This window comes from Euphorbia lathyris, chromosome 3 (assembly GCF_963576675.1).
Source record: "Euphorbia lathyris chromosome 3, ddEupLath1.1, whole genome shotgun sequence".
Classification (NCBI taxonomy): Eukaryota; Viridiplantae; Streptophyta; class Magnoliopsida; order Malpighiales; family Euphorbiaceae; genus Euphorbia; species Euphorbia lathyris.
In genome coordinates, this window is record NC_088912.1 from 32,062,236 (window position 1) to 32,086,253 (window position 24,018).

The 24,018-nt window shown below is 35.6% G+C and overlaps 4 protein-coding genes across 4 annotated transcripts; 2 read left to right on the plus strand and 2 right to left on the minus strand.

Moving 5' to 3' along the window:
- The first annotated feature begins 677 nt into the window (after window positions 1-677).
- Window positions 678-1,626, plus strand: LOC136224763 (osmotin-like protein). The gene has a single exon (XM_066013184.1). The coding sequence runs from the start codon at window positions 722-724 to the stop codon at window positions 1,460-1,462; it is 741 nt and encodes a 246-aa protein (XP_065869256.1). The 5' UTR covers window positions 678-721; the 3' UTR covers window positions 1,463-1,626.
- Window positions 1,627-13,744: 12,118 nt separating this feature from the next.
- LOC136223518 (small RNA-binding protein 11, chloroplastic-like) lies at window positions 13,745-17,912 on the plus strand. Its single transcript, XM_066011558.1, has 4 exons — window positions 13,745-13,902; window positions 13,980-14,048; window positions 14,138-14,244; window positions 17,325-17,912. The coding sequence occupies exons 1-4, from the start codon at window positions 13,866-13,868 to the stop codon at window positions 17,394-17,396; spliced, it is 285 nt and encodes a 94-aa protein (XP_065867630.1). The 5' UTR covers window positions 13,745-13,865; the 3' UTR covers window positions 17,397-17,912.
- A 304-nt stretch (window positions 17,913-18,216) lies between these two features.
- LOC136221530 (glycine-rich RNA-binding protein 4, mitochondrial) lies at window positions 18,217-19,174 on the minus strand. Its single transcript, XM_066008900.1, has 4 exons — window positions 18,971-19,174; window positions 18,821-18,889; window positions 18,640-18,746; window positions 18,217-18,546 (listed from the first exon to the last, which is right to left on the minus strand). The coding sequence occupies exons 1-4, from the start codon at window positions 19,068-19,070 to the stop codon at window positions 18,502-18,504; spliced, it is 321 nt and encodes a 106-aa protein (XP_065864972.1). The 5' UTR covers window positions 19,071-19,174; the 3' UTR covers window positions 18,217-18,501.
- Window positions 19,175-22,423: 3,249 nt separating this feature from the next.
- On the minus strand, window positions 22,424-23,234 carry LOC136221529 (histone H2A-like). Its single transcript, XM_066008899.1, has 2 exons — window positions 22,939-23,234; window positions 22,424-22,830 (listed from the first exon to the last, which is right to left on the minus strand). Exons 1-2 carry the CDS (start codon window positions 23,143-23,145, stop codon window positions 22,597-22,599), a joined length of 441 nt encoding a protein of 146 aa, XP_065864971.1. The 5' UTR covers window positions 23,146-23,234; the 3' UTR covers window positions 22,424-22,596.
- Between the last annotated feature and the right edge of the window lie 784 nt (window positions 23,235-24,018).

Genomic DNA, 24,018 nt, shown 5'->3' on the forward strand with positions numbered 1-24,018 from the left:
CATGAGAAACAGTTACACAAAGGATAGTGAGTATGTGAAAAAAGGACAGTTAGCTAAAACAACACATGTTCGAACACCAGTACCAGTTTGCAGTTTATGGCATTGTCCCCCGTCAAGCTTCAAGAAATGTAACTCTGATGCTGGGGTTTTTGCGAGTTCGAAGACGTCAGGGGCTGGAGCTGTGTTGCGAGACTCTGAGGAAAGTAACTTTGTGGCAGGTAGATTCTATATTCTATAGGTGGGTTACATACAATTAAGGAATGTGAATGGCTTGCTTTACTTAAAAGACTCTAATAGATTTCGGCTCAACATATTCATAATGTGATTATTGAAATAAATTCAAAGATTGTGGTGGATGTCATTTACACGCTGGAAGATGATTTAACCAAGTTTAGCAACATCATCAACAATTGTAGCCTCATTTTATCTTATAACGTATCTTACTTAATACGTTTCATTAGACGATAAGTTAACGAGTTGATCCATATCTTGACACAGTCATTTCGTTTTTCCATTTGTCCTGTTGTTTTTAATAATATTTCTGAGGGCGATAGAGATATTTGCGTGACGTATACTTGAACAAAGCACATTCTCGATTTTCCTCAAAAGGGTATTTATGTAATTCCATATAAAGTTGAAATATTACTCTTATAAAAAGAAGCATCTATCCATCATCATCATCTTCACTATCAACCAGCCTAGTAGGTTGAAACAAGAAAAGATGGCTACAACACTGTCCTTCTTCACTATCCTTATCCTGTGCACCTTATGCAAACCTACGCACGCCCTCTTTTTAACCTTCGTCAACAACTGTCCTTTCACCGTCTACCCAGCAATCCTACCCAACACCGGCTTCCCGGTCCTCGAAAAAGGAGGCTTCCCTCTCTCCACCTTCACCCACCGTTCCTTCCCGGTCCCTAACCAGCACTGGTCCGGTCGGGTCTGGGGCAGAACCGGCTGCACTCACACCAACGGCAAGTTCTACTGCGCCACCGGCGACTGCAACAACCGAATCGAGTGCAACGGACTCGGCGGCGCAACCCCGGCGACTCTCGTACAGTTCAGCCTCCACCATGGCCACAGCGACTTCTCCTCCTATAGCGTATCTCTCGTTGACGGATTTAACCTCCCTTTGACGGTAACACCGCACGAAGGTAAAGGGCAGTGCCCGGTGGTCGGATGCAAGGCTAATTTGCTACCGACGTGTCCGGAGAAGCTGCAGATGAGGTATCCGGCGGGTCATGGACCGGTTGTGGCGTGCAAAAGTGGGTGTGAGGCTTTTGGTACCGACGAGCTTTGCTGCCGGAATCATTATAATAGTCCACAAACTTGCCGGCCGTCGAGCTATTCGGAGTTTTTCAAGCATTCTTGCCCTGCTACTTTTACTTATGCTCATGATACTTCTTCTCTCATGCATCAGTGCTCCTCGCCACGTGAGCTGAAAGTTATTTTCTGTCATTAATTTGTAATTTTATGTCTTTTTGTCTTTTTTTTTTTCCTTTGGTATGCCGTTGTGGTTGTGCGTCTTTTGCGGAAGGGATTTGGAGATGGGAATCTCATGTTTGGTTACTTTTTTATGTGAAAAAAGTTTAATTAATAAAAAAAAATGTGAAAAAAGTTTAATAATTTCTGCCTTTCTTTTACTAGTTCTTGTTAATTTCCTTCCATCTTCTAAATAAAAGAAAAAAAAAATTAATATTCATTAATAATGTTATGAAATATTAATGATACATCAATCTTAATTACATAAGTGCTTAAAAAAAATACATAATTTTTTTTTTTTTTTACAACTAAAAACCTATATTAAGAAATAGGAAGAAGCATATTACAAATAAGATCAGGAGTACAGAAAATCACTCACCCGATGTAAAAATAAAATATTACTTTTAGTTAACAAATGAGCAACAGAGTTTGCAGCACGACAGACAAAGCGAATAGAGCAATTAAAAAGCTCGTTCAATAAAAAAATGACAATCATTAGCTAAGGCGTTAAAAGGAGATGAAACCTTTAAGGCCTTGTTTGGATGGAGGTATCTTAAAGTAAGTGATGGTAACTGATGGTAGCTAATTTTGTTTGTTTTGAGGTGTAATTGAATGTAATAGTAAGTGAGGGTAGGTGAGGTCAAATTTGGCTTATTTTCTTTACACCCCAAATTGGAGGGTAGGTGAGTGACAGATTTTTCTTTTCCAAAATTACCCTCCATATTTTATTTTAAAATAAGACATTGTTTGGATATAAAAGTAAATTTATATATAACCGACCTTACTTTACTTTACCATCAAACCAAACATAATTACATTATTAAATCATCATTTACCCTACCTTCAATCCAAACACAATAAGTTATTTCATACACTTCACTTACCTTACCTTACATTATCTTACTTTAAAATACCTCCATCCAAACAAGGCCTAACGGGCGGGCCATAGACTGTACCACGATTAAAGAATCTGATTCAATGATTACATCCTTCCATCCGCGGTTTTTGATCCAACTGAGAGCTTCACGGACCGATAACGCTTCAATGAACGATGCATCTTGATAATTCTGCAAGGTTCCATTTTTAGCGGTAACAAACTGGCCCAACTCGTCCCGAACGATACACTCAAACCCAGCCACATTCTCTTCCGCAAATGACGCACCATCCACATTCAGTTTTAGGAATCCTGTTGGAGGACGCTACCACACCGTCGGGCTTGGCACAGCCGGACTGCCTGAAGGAGAAACCGACGTCTGCGCTTTCTTCCAGGCCTGTAGAAAGGAACCGGCCGAATGGTATAGGATCGAGGCTTGAGAATCCTTCCGATTCCACACAATGTCATTTCTATAACACCAAATAATCCACCATAAAACCGTTACAAGCTCAACCAGCTCCACCGGTTTAGAGAAGATCCAGCCCTAATAATAAAAAATGTTATGAAATGGGGTTCCCACATCCCCAATAGGCGAAATAATCCAAATAGCTCGAGTCATAGTACATTTGAGAAAAATATGATAAGAATCTTTCACCGTCCCATGACAGAGCTCGCATAAATCTGAGATAGGAACCATTCGGACTTTCAGCGCGACTTTAGAAGGGAAACAGTTAACAAGAACCCGCCAAAGAAGGTTCTTAACTTTAGGGGGCACTTTAAGGTTCCAAACTTTATTCCATACTGGAGAATCAATGAATCAATTCGTTCCAAATCCAGACATAAGCTTTCGGCACCCACTTTTAACTGTATAGTTTCCTCGTCGGTCATCCTTCCAGTACCACACATCATGATCAACCCGATTAGATAAGGGGATACGGAGAATAAGTTCTGCATCCCGAGGAACAAAAATGCCCGAAACTAACCCAACATCCCATGACCGTCGACCCTCCTCCATAAGATCAGCCGCCACCTCCACCCCTAAACCATCCAATTTTTCACTTTCAATATATGGAAAATGATCGTCAGGGAGCCACAGGTCATCCCGAATCCGGACCTCACCACTCGTCCCAACAAACCTGCGAATACCTGACTTTAACAACTCTTGAGCACCCATAATACTACGCCAGATAAAGCTAGGCCCATCAGATAACGATGCATCAAGAAAAGAGCTATTCGGATAGTAAAGAGCCTTAAAAACTTGAGCCACAAGAGACTCAGGATTTGAGCTAAGTCGCCAACCTTGTTTAGCCAATAAAGCTAAGTTGAAATTATGCAACTTTCTGAACCCCATTCCACCAAATTTTTTAGGGCAACACAGCTTATCCCACGATTTCCAATGTAGACTACCTTTACCCGAACTATATGATCCCCACCAAAAAGAATTCATCAACTTCTCTCGATCATCACAAATATTCATAGGAAATAGGAAGAGACTCATAGCATAAGTAGGAAGCACCTGCACTACTGATTTGATCATAATCTCCTTTCCTGCTCTTGATAGAAACCTGGCTTTCCAACTCTTCAATCTAGACCGCACCATGTCCTCAGCAAAGCCAAAAACCTGTGACTTATTCCTTCCCACCACCGAAGGTAGACCCAGGTACTTATTCGGGAGGGCTACATCGGAAACCCCCAAGATATTACTAGTTTCTGCACACCCCCCATCTGGGCAGTTTCGACTGAAAGATATAGAGGATTTTGATAAATTTATTTTCTGTCCAGAAGCACACTCATAGTCATTTAGAGTTTGTTTAATTGCTGAAGCTTCTGATCGATTGGCTCCGAAGAAGAAGTAACTATCATCAGCGAACAACAGATGAGAGATCGCTGGCGCTTGATCCGCAACAACACAACCTCGGATCCGACCCTCTGACTCCAGCCGAGATAAGTAGAGAGAAAGACCCTCCGCACAGATAATAAAAAGATATGGTGACAGCGGATCCCCTTGACGGAGTCCCCTCTGAGGAACAATAGGGCCCATTATATGCTTCCCATGGACAACCCTATATTTAACCTTTGTAACACACTAAATTAAAAGGTTAACAAAGCTCGATGGGAAACCAAGGTTCAATAACCTCTCCTGAAGAAAACTCCATTCCATCATGTCATATGCTTTAGACATATCAAGCTTAAGAGCAGCCATACCACTTGAAACCCTTCTAGTCCTTTGATGGAGATAGTGATTCACCTCAAATGCTAGCATAACATTATCAGTGATTAGTGTGCCAGAGATAAAGGCACTCTGGGACGGAGATATAAGAACATGAAGGACTTTCTTTAACCGATTAGCTAAGACTTTAGAAACAATTTTGTAGATCACATTACAAAGAGCTATCGGTCTCAAGTCAGAAACCATCTCAGGTTTCGATTTCTTAGGGATTAATACAATATTAGTTTCATGAATCTCATCGGGCAACACTCCAGAATTTAACCATAACAAACAAGCTTCAGTAACATGACCTCCTACTACATCCCAAAATTTCTGATAAAAACCGGGGTTAAAACCATCAGGTCCAGGGCTTTTGTCAGAGTGCATTGAAAACAAGGCTTCTTTAATTTCCACAGCATTAAAATCACCACAAAGCATATCACAATTTTCCACAGACAACTTCGGCACCACATTTTCAATAATATGACCCAAAACACAACCATTCGAGGTAAAAAGCTGAGTAAAGTAAGAGAGAATAACAGAATCCAAACTTGCACCCCAGCTGCGCAATTCGCCATCTGCATCACGAAGCCTCTCAAAGCTATTCTTTTTCCTCCTGTTATTAGCAGCTGCATGAAAAAAATTTGAATTCATATCACCACCAGCCAGCCACAATTTTTTTGCTCTTTCCTTCCAATACAATTCTTGTTGGTAGAGGATATTTTCCATCTTATCCCGAGCTTCTAAAAGTAACGCCTGACCTGCCCCGTCGGTGCGATTCTGCAGCCTTTTAATCTCAGCTCGACAATCCACAAGTTTGGAAGAAAACTGACTACGTAACTCGGCTCCCCACTGATACAGCGCCTGCCCGCACTGCTCCTGCCGAACCAAAATGTCAGCCGAGGCATTCACATTCCAGGAGCTTACAACCCGTTCACGGCAATCAGGTTCTTGAGTCCAGGCAGCTTCGAATCAGAACCGGCGAACAAACACCCCTTCACTAGGGGTTGGGCACAACACAAGAGCTGAATGGTTAGAGGTCGAAGCTTCCTCATTAATAACTTTGGCTGAAGGAAACAATTGAAACCAGGTGGATGACGCTAATCCCCGATCTAACTTCTCTTCAACAAAATTATGATAGCCTCTGCTCTTTTCCCAAGTAAACGCATGCCCAATCATAGGGACCTCGAACAGATTACATTGCTCAATCACATCAGAAAAACCATTAATTAAATAAGGTGGATGTCTGCGACCACCACTCTTCTCACTCTGTAAAGCCATGTCATTAAAGTCTGCAATAATTACCCAAGGCAAAGAATGATTACTACACAGATCCCAGATCATCTCCCAAAAAGCAGACCTTCTAGAACGCTCAGGAAAACCATAAAAACCGGTTAATCGATACTCCGGTAAACCCAGTAAAGAGACTTTGACATCAATAAAATTTCTAGAAGCACGTAACAAACTGACTGAACCATTAATTTTCCAAAGTAAAGCCAAACCTCCACCTTGGTTAATAGGATCAATGAAAAAGAGGCCAGAATAAGAAAGACTACGCTTTATTACATCAACTTTCTCCCGGTTGCATTTCACCTCCATCAAAAAAATAAAGTCGGGCTTGAACCTAGCAACTAAGTTCTTTAACATACGAACTGTTCGAGGGTTTCCCATACCTCGACAGTTCTAGCTTAACGTACTCATTCTCCTCGACGGGTCTGGTCTCCAGAACCCGCCTGCTGTAAGTTTTTTGAACCAGTCACCATTGGTGTTGTATCCACCACCATATCAGAGGTTTTATTCTCAAGCACCTCCTCCTTTCTTCTCCTCTTTGACTCCATTACAACAAGGCTATCCTTCTTGTCTCCTTGCTTTGAGACAGTCCCTTTATTATTTTCAAACAAGGAAACAGTATTCATCACTGTCCTTGTTCCAACTCCTTGTTTCATAATACCTCCAAAGGAACTTTCCGGGGCCGCAATATTTTCCGTCGGATGGGCAGTTTTAGGTGGCTTTGTCAAGAGCCACTTTGACTGAGGTGGGGACTGCAACCTGCGGGGTAGAGCACGTAATTCGACCGAGAATGGCCGTATAACAGTAGCCGGATCAGGCACATCAAGCAATTTCAGACAAAATCTCTCAGCATGCCCTAAACAACCACAGAAGAAACAGAATATAGGCAGGCGTTCATATTTGAACGTAATGGTTTGCAGAGTCTCACCCGCTCTGCCGATAGGCATGGAAGCACACAAACTTTTCCGAACATCAAAAGAAACACTAACCCTCATATACGATCTGCCGACGCCATTGAAGTTGTTCGGATCTAATTCAACGAAAATCCCTAAAGTATTGCCAATCAAAACAGCCACCCTCTCTGACATAAAACCACTCAGCAAATTATGAACTTGAACCCACATCTCCGTATGCATCAGTTCTTCATCACCACGTACAACATCCCCTTCGAGTTTCTACATGATTAAAAGATGTTGGTCATAAGTCCAAGGGCCTCCTTTTAAGATCCGTTCACGCTCCCATGGATGATATAGATCAAACCGAAACAGATTAGGACCCAATGGGTCCACCGTCAAACCTTTTGCCGACTGCCAGATATCAGCCAAAACGCTCGGCATTTTTTGGGTCTTTATAATCCTCTCCGTCAAAAAACGCCCAAGAAAGCTCCAACGTTGAATCAGCGCCGTTTGTACCACATCATCTGCTTCAAGCACAAGCCCCAACTACAGATTTCTCTCCACCCCATCAATCATATTATGATTATTTAAAGTCGCCATTGAAATGAATACAAAGACTGGATCGGAAAACAGAACGAAATTATAATAAAATTGACCGGTTAGATACTCAAATCCTAACCCTAAAACTCCTAAAACTCCTCATACGAGATAGATTCTAAATTCTTATTGTTAAAAATAAAATTGTTTAATAACCAATTAATAATGAAAGTAAACCCTTCTTAATTCATAATTCTTATTGTTGAAATCCCTTCTTATCACTTTACTTTTTAACTCTTTACTAGTACCAAATAGGCTTAATATTATTTCTGTTCTTTTACTTGTTCAAAAATTAAGCTCATAGCTGTTCAATAAAAACGAGCCGCAGATCTGCGATTACAAATCGGACCGGCGCTGGAGCAGAATCGTGAGCCAAGAGAGGAGAGAACGACGGTCAGGGGAACATCCACACAAACGAAGAGAACGACGACAGGGAGAGATTACACAGCGCCGGAACAGATCTGCGAATCTAAGAGAGGAGACGATGGCGAAGGGAACGCCGACGGACGGGAGAACAGATCCGCGAACCTAATCGAGGAGACGACGGCGGAGAAATACAAAGCCCTATCAGAGCCAATCTTTACATCTGTTACGATCTTATATGTCGGTTATATATTGTCTGAATCTAAGAGAGGAGGCGGCGGCGAATAGACCGGCGACGGACGGGAGAACGGAACCGCGGATCTACTTGAGTAGACGATGGCGAGAAGGGAACGGCGGCAGAGAACTCCAAAACCCTAGCAGAGCCATTTTAATCGTTGTTCCAGCGAGAGGTTCAAATATACCCCTATTCCCGACTTAATCCAATAGCAAATCCATCAAAACTGAATCGACTTCAATCGTAGAAAGATGGACTTGTTATGGCTGGAAAAATTGGAACATCAGTGGCAGAGATGGACGAATTAGGCTCTTCTCTCAAAAGAAACAAGTGTTCTAGATAATTTATGATATTACTGATTCTAAATAAGTAGCATGTAATATGACTGTACATTAATTTTCACATTCACCTTAACGAGCCGTTAGATATAGGTTTATTAAATCTAAGTCTCAGAATGCTTTGAATCTCTATCTTAAGATTTTAATAAGTTTAGATTTAACGGTATATGGGTAAATTCTACATGCTCATTAAGGTGCATGTGATCAAGACTGTATGATTATATATCCAGGTAGAGGTTATCACTGATTCTAAATAATTAACGTGCATATATCGAATCAAAAAAAAAAAAAAATTATGTAGAAAGACATGCATTGTGGAACAGAGAGAGAGAGTATGTATTACTTTATGTATTACTTTCATTCTATCAAATTAGTTTTTTCTCTATATATAAGTAATTCTAGGATTCAATAACTTTTAGTTTAGTTTTTTAGTCCAAATATTAATTTTTTTTATATGGGTACATGTGTTTTTTTAATAGTTCAATGTTTATTCTCTAATAGTGATATCAGAGAATTTTTTTTAGTTAATCAATATATTTTTTAATTTGTGTGAAATACCATAAATTAACTAAATATAATTAGATTCGTCAATTTTAATTTGTAATTAGATTATTAAAAAAAATTAATTAATTTTTACTTATTTTTAATTGATTGTTAGATATTAAAACTTTAGGTACATTCTATAGTTATTTCATTTTTTACAAAATAAACCTTACTTGGTTATTTTCACCATTGGATGATGGAGTATAAAATTCATCCAATGGTGAAAACAAACGAAGTAAGGCTTACTTTGTTAGCATAGCCTTTACCTAAAACTTTATCTTTGTTTTTGTAAAAAATCAATTTAGTTTTCATGTGGAAAATAATATTATTTTAATCAAAACATTTGTAAAAATAGTGTAATTAAAATCTGGTTTAGCAAAATTTTACACAAAATAGTAGAAAGTTTGTTAATTTTATCAAATTGAAAGATAAAAATTAGTAAGATCTAACATCATTTTCAATTATATTTAGCATATGAGTGACAGCTTCAACGTATTGTAAAATATATAGTTAGGGCACCCGGTTTAATGTTTGTGGTATTAATTTATCTTCAAATTCCGTTATATAAGAGTATAATTATATAATTTTATAAACGTTGAGATTAAAAAAAAAAAGTTATTTTATATACTTACACCCTAAATTTATACTTGTCCATAAAATTTTGAGACTGTTTTAATATCTTATTCCATTATTTTATAAATAATTTTATATAGAAAATAGTTGATTTTTTTTATAGAAATATTAATTCATTAAAGCTGAATATTATTATGGAATTCTGAACTTGGTCCAAGAAAATTTTGAAGATTTTTAGTAGCCCCTCAAACTTTTTTAAAGTTAGATATTTTCCCTAAATTTATTATTAGTTTTTTAAATTTTCTTAAAGTGCCTATTGATGCTATATTGTTACGAACTAAACTTCGTTGAAATGATTCACAATTTAAATTATTCAAATCTTTTGTTATTCAATAGGTTTACAATCAAAGTTAACATGTCAGGTGATAAAAATAAATTAACAATCAAAGTTAACATGTCAGGTGATAAAAATAAATTAACACTCTTTTTTTTTTGTTAAGTTTATAGAACACATGTTTTTTTTCAAAAAATAAATAAAGCACATTCCTCTATTAATCATCTCCCCCTGTGAATTTTCCCCCTGTGAATTTGTTAAAAAATTTATTTGTTCTCTCGATTTTTAAAGTGTTTCGAAACCTTTAAATATTTATAAAATATCTAGATAACCTTTTTAACTTGTTTAAAATGTAGTTAATTATCCCTCAATTGCAAAGAATTAAACTAAATGCACACATGTTAAAAAAAACAAATCAATTGACATGTAAAAAAAAAGAAGGGGGTTAATTATTATTTTTTTCCACTATGAAATCCAATACTTACAGTTACTTGAACAGATCTTTTAACGTTCATTGCTTCAGTTGTAACAACTTTATCCAGTATATCAGACTATTAAAACACTGCTAATAGTGAACAATGTTATTACATAATTTATAAAGTTAGAGCTTTCACGATGGAAAAAAATTAATCACCTTACTTTTTTTCTTATGTATTTGTCCAAATCCGACTTATCACTTACGTATCAATTCGTTTAACCTTTTCAAAGCATTTGCAACACACTTTGTGTATGCAGTTTGCTTTTTACAATCAAGAAATTAATTAGTTATATTTTAAGTAGAATATTTAAAGGGTAAATTACAGAACAAACCCATTGAAATATACGTTTACATATTTAGATCCATTACAATATCTCTTATCACTTAACATGTTTCTCTTCTTCTTAAATTTCCGTAGTTTCTGTGACTTTTTGTTGAAATTTATGATTTTTTTTATCTTTCGATTTATTAGAAATAAATTATATTAATTTTTGTATCGATAATGAGTAAATAAATAGAGTTTTGCTGTTGTAAAAAAAAAATAGAGTTTTACTAGAAAATAGATTGAAGCAACGGCTAAACAATTGCCTTCGCAGTGGAAGCAACTATGGAGACAATTATTTAACGGTTGTTTCCACTATAAAACAAAATCGTAAACTCCGCCTTTTGATAAAATCTTCAAATACCATCCCATAAAACTGTAAACTAAATTAAAATAAGAAAGGTCTTTTTTATTTATAATAAATTAAGAGTACGGATAATATATAAAGCCTACTATACAATTATATGAATCATTTGGCGGACCGATGCTACAGATGTTGTCCGTTCGTGCATTTCAGAAAAGAAAGAGAAAAGGAAAGCATCTTCCTTTTGGACTAAGGGGTGTGACATCTAATCTTTTCTTTCTTTTCGGAATCCTTTCCCTTTATGTACGAAACCAAACACAACCTAAGCTTCTTTATCATAGCACATTGTACAATGCATATGCACTCAAAAGTTAATTCTTAGGGGAAAAGAGAAAAGATAAAAAGTGAATTTGTTTTCCTTTATTTCAACAATTAAGAAATACTTAAGTTTTCAAAAAAAAAAAAATACTTTAATTTTAGGGTTAATACACATATTTATCCCTGTATTATCACGGAAAAATAGATATGCCTTTATGTTAAATAAACCCATAAAACTATTCTTAAATTTTTCATAAACCTGCAATTATACCCTAATCTAACCGACTAACTTATTTGGCATAATCGGTGTCATCCTCATAAACACCACCTTCTTCTTCTTTCTCTCAAAATTCAAAACCTTAGGAAGTCTTCATCCATGGTCGTCATCTCATTCATTCTCTCTTCTTCCCTCACTTCATCACCTATATTTCTCAGCTTGAAGTATTTGATGTCTCTGTGAATAATTTTGGATCTTTGAGGAGTTTCCAGATTCTGAATTTGGAAATCAATTTTCTAGGTAATAACACGAGTCCAGATTTGAATTTCATAACATATTTGTCAAACTGCACTAGTCTAGAAGTATTATGTCTTGATCAAATAAATTTTGGAGATGTACTCCCTCGCACCATAGAAAATTTGTCCACCGAGCTCCATGAATTAAATCTGGATGGCAATCAAATATCTGGAAGCATTCCAGATGAGGTTGGGAATCTTATTAATTTGTTAATCTGAATGGCAATCAATTAAAGCTGCATATGTTGACTTTATTTAGAAACATGTTATTTGGAGAATTTCCATTATCCTTGGGTAATATCACTCAGCTATATGTACTCTATTTGGATGAGAACAATTTAGAAGGGAGCATAAATAATTTAAGTATTTGGTATTGCAGAAATCTTCAGCTTTCAAATATTTCCAACAATCACTTTTTTGACAGCATAACCAACCAAGTTATCGGGCATCCTTATGTATTAATGAACTTAAGAGAGAAATATAGGAGATGAAGTGAGGGAAGAAGAGAGAATGAATGAGATAGCTGCCATGTATTAAGGCTTTTTAAGCTTTTGAATTTTGAGAGAAAGAATAAGAAGACAATGATGTGTAGAGTGTTAATTGATGGTATGTCAGTAATCTGATGAATAGACTAATGGTGTTAGGTCAAATAATTAAGTCTGTTAGATTAGGGTATAATTGCAGGTTTGTGAAAAATTTATGGATAGTTTTGTGGGTTTATTTGATATAAGGCTATATCAGTTTTTCTGTGATAATACAAAGGCAAATATGTGTATTAACCCTTAATTTTACAAAGGAGATTCCAAATGAAATACTTTTGGAATGGGGACAAGCAAAAATGAAGGGAGCGGGTGGCGGTCATACGGTGGGTGCGGATCGGGAAGCAGGTATTGTGCAAGCGAATGTCTTAAGTGGTACGGGTGGGTGGAGGATGCCGGAGGAGCCATATGTTAAGATCAATACGGATGCATCCTGGGTAGACGGGCTGAACTATGGCTTCGGGGTGATAATTCGTGACACAACGGGGGGCTAAACCTCGAAGGATTGGGACATTGCAGTTATGTAATTTGCTTCGTCGTTCAAGTAATCCTGAAGCACATTTCCTCTGAGCTTTTGTCTTTAATATTGTTTGACAGTATCTTTGTTTTTGTTTTTTTAACAGAACAATATGTCAATGGCCATTGACCATTTCTTATGTAATCATGTGGGGGGCTAATTCAGCACCATATTTAATTTTTGAAAACAGGGGGCGGGAACCACCACAATCTCAAATTTTGTGGAGATATGGGACTGAAACTACTTGTGGTCATGGTGGTTCCGACGACTAAAGCGACTCGGACGCTCCCAAGCTCCCCTGTATCTACTCTTGCGAATGATATCAATATTGGTATAAAAACAAGGTTTGAAAAGTGATATTAAGTGTTCGTATTTTTAGAACAAAAATGATGGTTTGTTCAAGTAATTCGCCTATAAAATATGTGCTTGCATCCGTTTCTTTATCGCAAAATATTGCACAAGAAAATATTTTCCAGATAGTGTAGGAAAATAATTCAACAAAAAATTTAAGTTAATCAACATAAAAAATATACAAATACAATAAAAAAACGCTTTGATCCTTTCAAAGTAAACGGGTTTTCTGATATCGTAGTCAAGCACTTAAAAATAATATTTTCAATAAAAAAATATACAAATACAATAAAAAAAACGTTTTGATCCTTTCAAAGTAAACGGGTTTTCTGATATCGTAGTCAAACACTTAAAAATAATATTTTCAATAAAAAAATTATCCAATATTTTGCCTAGAAATTGAAATGAATTTACAATAAATGTCAAAATATTTTTTTGATAGATACAATAAATATCAAATTCATCATTTATCCGAATATAATCTAATTGTATTAGAAAAATGATATAAATAACAAAGTCCTTACAATAATAACAATAAAAAAAAAAAAAGCATAAAGCCAAAATCAATTAAGCTTTCATTCTACTAAAATTAGTAAAGGGGTATTGAGTGGGGCTCTTAATTAAAATTTAAAGACCCCAATGGGCTAATTGATATTATCTCTGTAGTTAAAGATGCAAATGGGCTTTATGCCATAAAAAAAAAAAAGTTTTCAAGGAGCCGAATTTCATACGAAACGCAGCCAAACACCGAACAGCTCTGACGAAGCTCCGATAACTCGCTCGAAGAAAATGGCGAAAAGGCTCGGCACGCAACTCTTCGTTAGCAGTAATGTCTCTTTTCTCTGTCTATAAGTTTAACTCTCTTTAGCTACTTTTTCAGTTATGGCTTTCCTTTGTCAATAGGATTATCTCCTTACACGACGACTCAGAAATTAGAAAAATTATTTTCACCATTTGGAGTTGTAAGGGAAGGTAACATCGCACTTTTGGAATTTCTTTTCGTTTTTATTTTCTGATCCTTCAATGAATGAACTATTTGATTAAATTTGGTGTAAATCTAGCTAGGTTAGTACGCGACCCAATAACCCGAAAGCCTAAAGGATTTGGGTTTGTCACTTTTGACTCAGAGGATGAAGCACAGAAGGCCATCAAGACCATGGATGGAAGGGTAATTACTCTTTCATTTTAGGTGAAATCTATGTTTAGTTTGTTAATTTTATTTTTCTGTATGTTGTAAACTCGTTGCCATAGCTGTTAACTGAGTTCGAATTTGTTGGAAAAAGAATTTTAATGGTTGATAGGTATGAGTTCGACATAGGGACTAATTTGAACCAGTTCATCTTATTTTCTCCTGAAAATTTAAGTCAACATTTCATTAAAAAAACAAGAAATTCAATGCTTTTAACTATGAAATAAAAGGGCGGCCCGGTGCACTCTGCATCCCCGCTAACCCCATGGTCCGGGGAAGGGTCCACTACAAAGGTTGTCAAAAATAATTTTGGCAAGAGGCGGCTGCTAAGGCTCAAACCCGTGACCTCGCAGTCACACGGCAACAATGTTTACCGTTACGCCAAGGCTCGCCCTCACTTTTAACTATGAAATCTGAAGTGTAAAATAGTCCTGGTATCCTAGTTCATTGAACATGTTTTTATTGAACTTTAGTTTCCATGTTTCTCTTAATATACATTATATTTTTGCTTGTATGTTAGAATTCTTGTTGTTTGGTGTATTACTACATGTTATGTGACCATTTGAAGTGAAAACATGATAAACTGGCAAATGTGTTATCTTATTTGCTTGCTTATGGTTATTTTGTAGCTGACACTGTAAAAGAGGGATTTGAGTTCTACTCTAAAGCTTCCTTATGAAATGTTATCATACTGCTATGGTTGCCATTTTCCAAGTATTTGACTAAAGAACTAGATTACTACATTTTTAGGATATAGTGAAGTAACATGACACGGCTGCTATGTTAATATATGTACATATACTCTGAGTAGTGTAGTGATTCAGTTCTAAGTGTATTGTCTCTGAGTATCAATTAATTCACAACTGCAGCTTAACTCCCAATTGCAACATGTCCGATTTAGTTTCTACTTTCTACTAATAATACTATCTGAATCTTTGTTGATTTTGCTCTTGCAGTACCCTTTTGTTGTTTCATAGTCTAGGTGGTAAGATAGTGATAGGAACTCAAACACAAATGATATATTGATAGATCTCACTCGTAACAACTTGCAAATACGATTGAAATAGAAAAGAAAACAAAGATGAGCTAAGGATTAAGTGGATTGAGCTAAAACTCTAATCCCCACAGGAGGAATACTCCTCCCTCTCTACGTAGTAGAGCCTCCAAATACTAGGCTACCCTCCAGCTCAGCCCTCATTTCCAAGATAACTAACCAGCCTGCATATCACATGAGACCTCAGGCTGATCTTTTCCTTCTGTCTTCTTCCTAGTATACAATTTCCACTCAGTTGGCTCTTTTGAGATGAAATTTTGAATTTTAAGCTTAATCAATCTGCAGTCTGTGAACTGTCATGGTCATGCAGACATGCTTCAACTTGATTGGGCTACATATGGGATTAGTTTGGTTGAATCGTGAGTAATTTTAACTAGCTGAAATACTGGATAAATATAACCCAAAATCAGGGTCTTGGAAATGCCACTCGAAAATTTGAATATGCATTCAGATTATGCAGTTGAATTAGATGTGGCAGATATTATTTACTTCTATCACAGCAAGCTTCCGTATTGCCCATAGTTGTGAAAGTCGAAAGGCGAGCTGAGGCGATAAGGGCAAAATATCGCCTCAAGGCGAGGCGAGAGGCGACAAACAAATTAGAAAAATCACAAAAAATAAACTATAACTCATATTGACTTGTTTAACTTCTAAAGTTGTAAAACAAAATAAAACTTCTAGTCCTAATAACATATCAAACATCACCATCAATCCAAATCCAAATCCAAATCCTCATCATCAAGCTAGTGTCATCATGTCCAAAAGCCTGCAAAATTTGGAAAATTAGTCACTTGTAAGCTACTGTTCCATATAGTTTCACAAACTTTCATACAGTTTCAAACACTTTCACTTCATACATTTTCACAAATTTGCATAATAGTAGCAGAAACTTTCATAAACTTTTGCAAAATTTGGAAAATTGGACACATGTAAGCTACTGTTCCATATAGTTTCATACATTTTCAAATACTTCCACACATTTTCACAAATTTGCATAATAGTAGCATAATCTTTCATAAACTTTTATATACTTTCATAAAAGTAGCATTAACATAAACTTCCATAACTTAGTAATAATAACAGAAATCACAAAATTTGGGCAGCATAACACTTGCATAAGTCATAATAAAGAGTAGAAAGTTGAGCAGCATAACAGTAGGATTGATGAAGATGAAGAAAAGAAAAATAGAAGGAGAAGATTATAGAAAGAAAAAAAAACAAATGAGAACAGAGAAGAGTATAGAAAGAAAGAAAAAAAAAGACAGTACCTGTTTATGTTGATCGGTGCTGTTGGGTGGAGGAGAGGAATTGTATGTCGATCGGTGCTGTTGGGTGGAGGAGAGTAAGTTTATGTTGATCGGTGCAGAAGAGGAAGTTTCGTGATGTCTTTAACCTAAAAATCCCTCTTAAAGACTGTAACTTACCGCCGAAGTGTAGAAGGCGACCGCCTCTTGCCTGAGGGTGCCAGGCGGTCGCCTTCTGAATAACGCCCGCCTTCCAGTGCAGAAGGCGGGGGGAGGAACGCCTGGGTCGCCTCTCGCCTCAGGCGACCCAGGCGATCATCTTTCACAACTATGGTATTGCCAATTTCATAGTGTTGAAATATAATCCAGACTTTATTATCATGGACAATTATTTTTGTCAAGTAATCACATCCTTTCTTCACTGCTGTTCAAAGTCTATTTGCAGAGTGTTTGTTAAATCGATATACTGATCGCTCTTTTGCTGCTTTTGTTTATGATAATGGATTGTTTTTCTTCTTTGGAGTTTGTTTTTAAACATCTCTGCAGATACATTCTCAGAAACTACAACTAGGAGACCCTTGTGACCCTCTCTCTATCTTAAAGAATGTTTTAAAAGCAATTGGAATGCCCGTCGTGCTACTAGAACTCGATAATATTATTGTTTTTTTCATTAATCATCAAACTTGTTTGTTACTGGTGTGTATATAATCATGAATGTGCATATTTTTGCTCCCTATTGAGGTGGATGTCACTGTAAACAGATTGTCGACGGAGGATTGATATTTGTGGAAGTTGCAAAGAGTACAGAACCAAGTGACAATGCCGGTTCTTGAAGATAGCTCATGCAACTATTCATTTGTGAAAAATGTTAACTTTAGCAACTCTGTACAGTTTGCGTGAATAGCTTGTAATTCTTATGTTACTTGTTTCTTTATTGGCATAATACCCATTTGGCTCCCTAAACTAAGGCTTCAAAGTCAATTAGGACCTTAAACTATTAAAATCATCAATTGAGGCCTAATCGAAAATCATTAGGTTGAACAGTTTCAGACCTTCTTTCCCACAGTCATTTTAAACCAACACATAGATTATTACAGTCTATATCAAATAGTTATTGTTTCTGATTTTATGATAGAATGAGGACTCAATTGATGAATTTTGCTTAGTTTAGTTTAGGATCCTAATTGACTTTGAAGCTTTAGTTTGGAACCCAAATGTGTAATGTCTTCTTTATTTGCAATGGAAAGTGAGTGTGCTATGATAATAAATTAATAATCCCCTACCTATACACCTTCTCTACTCTCTTGTTTGGAAACTTTTATTTTGAAGGAATTAGATTTTGCTTCTCATGATTCACTGTTTTGGAATAAATTAAACTAGAGAATTTAATAATTTTCTTTAGAAAGGAATTGTAAATTATGAGGGAATTTTGATTGAATTCATGTGTCGAAGATTTTTAGTCCGAATGATAAATGCATTGTCATGTGTGGGTAAAATATATTTATGACTTCTGAATTAGTAATTTTAAATTTTGTCCAATTCTTTAAATTTTACATTGTAGTGAAATCTAAATTAAAGAAAATCTGTTGGAAAATTAATGAAATGATCTGAAAATAATCATAATTTATCATTACATGAATAAAACAACTTCAAATTTATATAAGTCACCATTGTAATAACAAAAATATATACATATATATATATATTAGTAGCGTGATATTTAGCGTCCATGGAATAGTTTATCTTAGTAATGTTGTGTATTCCTGATATTGATGCTCTGGGGCTTAATTTTAGCCTTACAGCCAGTGCTACATAAAGATGTATAGAATTAAAACCCATTAAGATTACACAAACAAAATTTGGCCTACAGGTATACTAAAATTTCGTCATTTGGTAATTCCACCCCAATGAGTAGAAGTTTTGATTGGGGAGACAGAATTACTTTTGTGCATAAGAGAGTCGAATGCTCCTACCATCCACCATCTGAAAATTAAGTAGAATGAATGGACTCCATTAATCTTTAAATTACATAACAAATAGTTCCAATGAAAAATCAAAGAAGGAAACCATATATACCTGCCCATTCATTTGATTCAAAGCCCTGGAGGCTGTGGCTTCCGAATCAAACTGCACAAATCCATATCCTTTTGACTTGCCACTTTTCCGATCACATATAATCCTAACTGCTTGCTTTAACAATTAACATATCAGAATGAGATGGATCATGGAAACCAAAACTAGTATCTATGTATATTACCTTCAATTATTTCTCCATGCTGCTGGAAACTATCCTTCAACACTGTTTCATTAGTGTCATAGGAAAGCCCTGTTTGGCAAAGCCATAATCAGATTCAGAGCAAAATTAGATCAAATTGAAATAAAAATCGGCAGGATGAATTAAGAAGACCTCCGACAAATAATTGGGAGCAGGAGTGGCGAGCCCATAAAATTCTGTACAATGAAGCTGATTTGGAGAGATGAACAGCAGAATGACTCCGACACTGCATTAGATTAGATCTTGAACTCAGCCGCCTGCTTAACTAGCAATCGGAAGGAATTTGCAGGCCAAGATTTGGGGAAGAGAAAAGAGAAAACACCCAAAGCATCATTATAGTTCTGGGTTCTTTGCAAGTTTTGGGCTTGGGCTGTTCTACAATATATATTGGGTTATTCACCCAAAACCAAATGAGGAAATTAACTCATGTCCTACTTTTTAAATCATTTACAGCAAGCAACCACATTTGGTCTGTTTAACAAAACCTTGGTGCGGGATATGGATTGTAACAATATTGATAGGTTTGATCTTAAACTAAAAAAAATACTCTTATCTAGTTAAATTATAAAGAAATAATCTCAAGAGGGTTTTGAAACTTTAGCTTCCAATGGAGAAGAAAATGCATTTGATTAGATAAAAGCTTACATCCTTTGCAAAATGGGAGGGCTTTTATCTAACACCCACCAATACACTACTAACATCACTTAAGACATCAAAACAATCTAATGGCAAACTAGAAAATAGGTTAAATGGTAAAACAGTAAATAGAGCATGTTTAGAACTCTTTATAATAAGTGACACATTTCTCTCTCGAGTTACATAGTTTATCGCTAAAATAGGCAACTTGCATCCTTTCTTGCATTAGGACTCCTCCAACCCCCATTCCACTTGCATCACACTCTATCTCAATGACCTTTTCAAAGTTGGGAAGTGCAAGTTTAGGAAGACTCTCACAATTTTGATCCCAAAATTCCAAAAAATAAGAATTTAATCCCAAACTATTCAATTATAGTGCTCCAAAGAACATAAGAGAAATCTCTCACAAACTTTTAAGTGACCTTTTTATTAAAATCAAAATTCAGGAGTTTGCATATGAAAGAGTCCATTCTTATATACATAACACTAATACAAACTATGATTTGAAGTATCTGTTACACTGTTACACGTCTTAGAAACTAACAATAATACAAGGACACTTATGTAATTAACTTAGTCAAACATAAAAACACATAAATGTGTCACACTATTGACAATAGAATAATATTCAATAAAAGCAATACAAAATCTAATAATATCAATACACAATCTAACAATGATAAAGTCAAATCAATTCCATGTGAATTTGACAGGGTCCACGCCGCAGTGCAATTACCCCTTTGACGATTGAAATATGAAATTGTATTGATTTGATTCATAAATCTAAATAACTAAAATTTGAGGTGATTTTTTAATCAATTTCACTGCTCACTTCATTTAGTTCGTATTCAGTTCTTTTTTTGTGTATTCTTTTCGAATCAATGTCGAGAAATACGAAAAAGTTAGAACTTTCCATATATGTTTAAAACTGCTCTTCCAACTTCTTTGGATGTGCTCAAGTTGTGTTCAAATAACAGGTCCATTCAGCAAACCATATATCAATATCTCTCTTTGCAATTTGCCAATAAGTGAATATTTACTTGTTGGCAGACTTTGTTTAAATCCATGACGTGTAAGCATTGAATATTGTATATTTTTTCGGAACTCAACAAAAAAATAGGGTAAAGTTCAAATAAAACCCATGTGGTTTCACTAATTTTCAGATAAATGACTGGTTTACTTTTTGTCAAAACGATGACTGAGGTTTTCAACTTTAGCAAAATAAGGACTTTTTCGATTGATACTATTAAAATCACCATTAACAACTTCAAAAATGACATATTTTAAGAATTACTAATATTCTAAGCAACTTTAATTCTTCAACTTTTTTATTTCGAGATTATTTAGATGATGTTTGGTAAATAGAGAAAAAGTTAATGTTTAAAGAGAGAAAGTTCCAAAAAAGATATTTTCTAAAATCGAAAATGTAGTTCCATAGAAAATATGACATTAAACAACTTTAATTCTTAAAAATTTTCATTTTCAGGTCGTTAAAGATAGTTTTAATAGCATTATTAAAAGTGTGAAACCTCAGTCCTTGTTTTGACAAAAAGTAAACCACAGTCTTTTATTTGAAAATTAGTTAAACCACAAGGGTTTTATTTGAACTTTCCCCAAAAAAAAATAATATTCAAAACGTGATCGCCACTCATTCTTTTCCTTTTGAGAACAAATTCAAAACTTCTTGAATAATTAAATCCAATTTTGTTTCACGTTTAGGAGAAGTATACTTTTCACTTCGTTGAACTCATAATCACTTTACGCCTAATTGGATGCAAGATAAGAAAGTTACATTGTTTCTTTCATGTAAGGGTCTGCTTGGATGAAAGTTTCATAAGGTTCATTAAAGGGAGGGGAAGAGAGGGGAAGAGAGGGGAAGGGAAGGGAGGTTAATTAAAGGGAGGGGAAGGGGAGGGGAGATTAGAACCTCCGGATCCCACCAATTTGGTGGGACTGAAATTGAAGGTTTTTGAACCCCAATTTAATCCTCATTTAAACTTAAACTCCTTCCCAAGTAAGTTTAAGAAATCATTTTTTGGATTTGAGATTCTTTTATTTCTAATAGGAATGTATAAAGTGAAGTAATATATGTTGAACTTTAAAATACTTCAGCGGTTCATATAACCTCTTTCTTGAAGAGTATAAATAGTCTCTCTTTTTTTTAATCCATATCTCTAAAATCATATTAAAATATACTACCTCCGTTTTTATTATATGACGTTTTGGACTTTTGAATTTGTTCATTTTTATGTCGTTTTGTATTACCAATGCACTTTTTACAATACTTTCTCTAATTTGCCCCTATTTATTGTAAGAGAGATATAGTTATTAATGCAAATTATCTTAATTAAGTCATAAAAATTAATAAGAGAGAGAAATTTTGCATAGAAATTAGAGATCCAGGAGAAAAGTGCTAAGGGTACATTAGTCATTTTAATAGTCTCATTAATATTGCATTGGTCTTGATGAAAAACTTTAAACGACATATAAAAAAGAATGGAGGGAGTACTAGTTTAGTAATGCTCAAGACGTAGTCAAATAGCAAACTGGTAAACAATTCTTGTGATTTTTTGTGTTTAGTTTATCATAATGAAATTATTTCCTAACAATATATAATTCTTCAAAACTAGCATTAAACTGCCAACCTTGATTGTATTGTTATCTACATCATAACCCAGATGAACAATCAACTATAAAAAGGGCGGCCCGGTCGCATTACGCGTCCCCGCTGAGCGAGGGTCCGGGGAGGGGTCCCACCACAAGGGTGTATTGGGGGCAAGCCTTCCCTTGCCAATTTAATTGGCAAGAGGCCGCTCCTAAGACTCGAACCCGTGACCTCTGGTCACACGGCAACAACGTTTTACCGTTGCGCCAAGGCTCGCCCTCTATGAACAATCAACTATAAACCCAAAAAATTCAAAGCATCAATCAATTAGGCAAAACAACATATGGAACAGAAACAGGGAGTTTCATTCATTAATCTCAAAATGTTCAATTTTACACAGAATAAATAAACTACTAAACAACATCTAAATTTCATCTGCATTATCACATCCTACAATTCATTAAAATTACAGTAACAAAAACACCTAAACTGGTTCAATAATTTAAACACACCCTATTTAAGCTTTCTTTGGAGACTTAGTGGCCTTAGCAGGAGATTTAGGTTCCTTTTTATCAGTCTTTTTAGGCAAAAGAACTGGGTTTATGTTTGGAAGAACACCTCCGTGAGCAAATGTTACACCACCAAGCAACTTTCCTAGCTCTTCATCATTTCTCACTGCAAGCAACAAATGCCTTGGTATAATCCTGTTCTTCTTGTTGTCTCTCGCCGCATTCCCACCCAATTCCAGCACCTACAACCACAAAACAGATAAATTTAATTCCAATTCCACCCCCAATTTTATCAATTAAAGAATAAAAATTGAAACTTTAAAAACAGAAGAATTGGGGATTTTGCTTACCTCGGCAGCTAGGTACTCAAGAACTGCAGCTAAGTAAACAGGAGCCCCGGATCCGACTCTCTGTGCATATCTCCCCTTCTTCAAAAACCTTCCGATTCTACCAACGGGAAATTGAAGACCAGCTCTGATGGATTTGGTAACGGACTTCTTCTTCGGGCCTCCGCCTTTCCTACCTCCGGCACCCTTCTTCACATTTGTGCTGTCCATATCTCTGAATAAATCTGACGATTTTGAAGATACAAAGAAAGGAAAAAGCTTTGGTTCTAGCAAGATAGTTGAGATTGGTGTTTAAGTTTGGTTGTGACAGGGTTTTATAGTCTGATGTCTATATTTAGGAGTTGAGGATGAGCGTATTGAGACCGTTGGATCTTATTATCATCGACGGTGTGGGTTTGTTTAAGCGCGATCCTGGTCATTTAAAATGGACCAATAGAAAGTGAGGGAGGGAATTCTGAATTTTCTCATTGAAATTTTCAGTGACGTTTTAAATTTTTTTTCGTACTTTACCGCTATATTTTTCAAAAGCATATGTTGAATTTTCTTTTGATTTTTTTTCTAGTTTTGGAAGTGATGCTGACGCGGCTGACTGTATAGTAAAATTAATTTTATAAACAAACATTTTTTTATATATTCAATTTCGAATTAAAACAAAAAAGAAATCCAAATTGATTAAGAAGGGTAAATTACAAAACTATATCAAATTGGACGCTCATTTACATATTTAACTTATTTACTCAGCTTACTATATATCTAGACTGTTTTTGTGTGACTTTCCCATAATACCCTCAATATTTATGTGCATTTGTCTCCATCCCGTCTGACTTCGCAGATTCGACCATATGTGAAGCCTGCGAAGCTAATGTTTGGTTTACTTGATGAATCTAATTAGCATGTGTGAAGCCTGCGGAGCTAATGTTTGGTTTACTTGATGAATTTAATTAGCATATGCGAAGCCTGGATGCATTTTGAAACTAATTTGTGAAGTGGTATATAACAAAAAATGCCAAACAACAACAGATTCTAACATTAAAATCATAACATTATTAAAATTTACAACAAGATTGCCACAATAACAATGTT

Coding starts and splice junctions, on each gene's coding strand:
- LOC136223518 (XM_066011558.1), top strand. CDS start 13,866: ATGGCGAAAAGGCTCGGCACGCAACTCTTCGTTAGCA. Junction 13,903..13,979: donor CACGCAACTCTTCGTTAGCA/GTAATGTCTCTT, acceptor CTTTGTCAATAG/GATTATCTCCTTACACGACG. Junction 14,049..14,137: donor ATTTGGAGTTGTAAGGGAAG/GTAACATCGCAC, acceptor GTGTAAATCTAG/CTAGGTTAGTACGCGACCCA.
- LOC136221530 (XM_066008900.1), bottom strand. CDS start 19,070: ATGCAGTGTCGGAGTCATTCTGCTGTTCATCTCTCCAAATCAGCTTCA. Junction 18,890..18,970: donor CTCCCAATTATTTGTCGGAG/GTCTTCTTAATT, acceptor TTTGCCAAACAG/GGCTTTCCTATGACACTAAT. Junction 18,547..18,639: donor TGAATCAAATGAATGGGCAG/GTATATATGGTT, acceptor CTTAATTTTCAG/ATGGTGGATGGTAGGAGCAT.
- LOC136221529 (XM_066008899.1), bottom strand. CDS start 23,145: ATGGACAGCACAAATGTGAAGAAGGGTGCCGGAGGTAGGAAAGGCGGA. Junction 22,831..22,938: donor TTGAGTACCTAGCTGCCGAG/GTAAGCAAAATC, acceptor TTGTGGTTGTAG/GTGCTGGAATTGGGTGGGAA.
- LOC136224763 (XM_066013184.1), top strand. CDS start 722: ATGGCTACAACACTGTCCTTCTTCACTATCCTTATCCTGTGCACCTTA.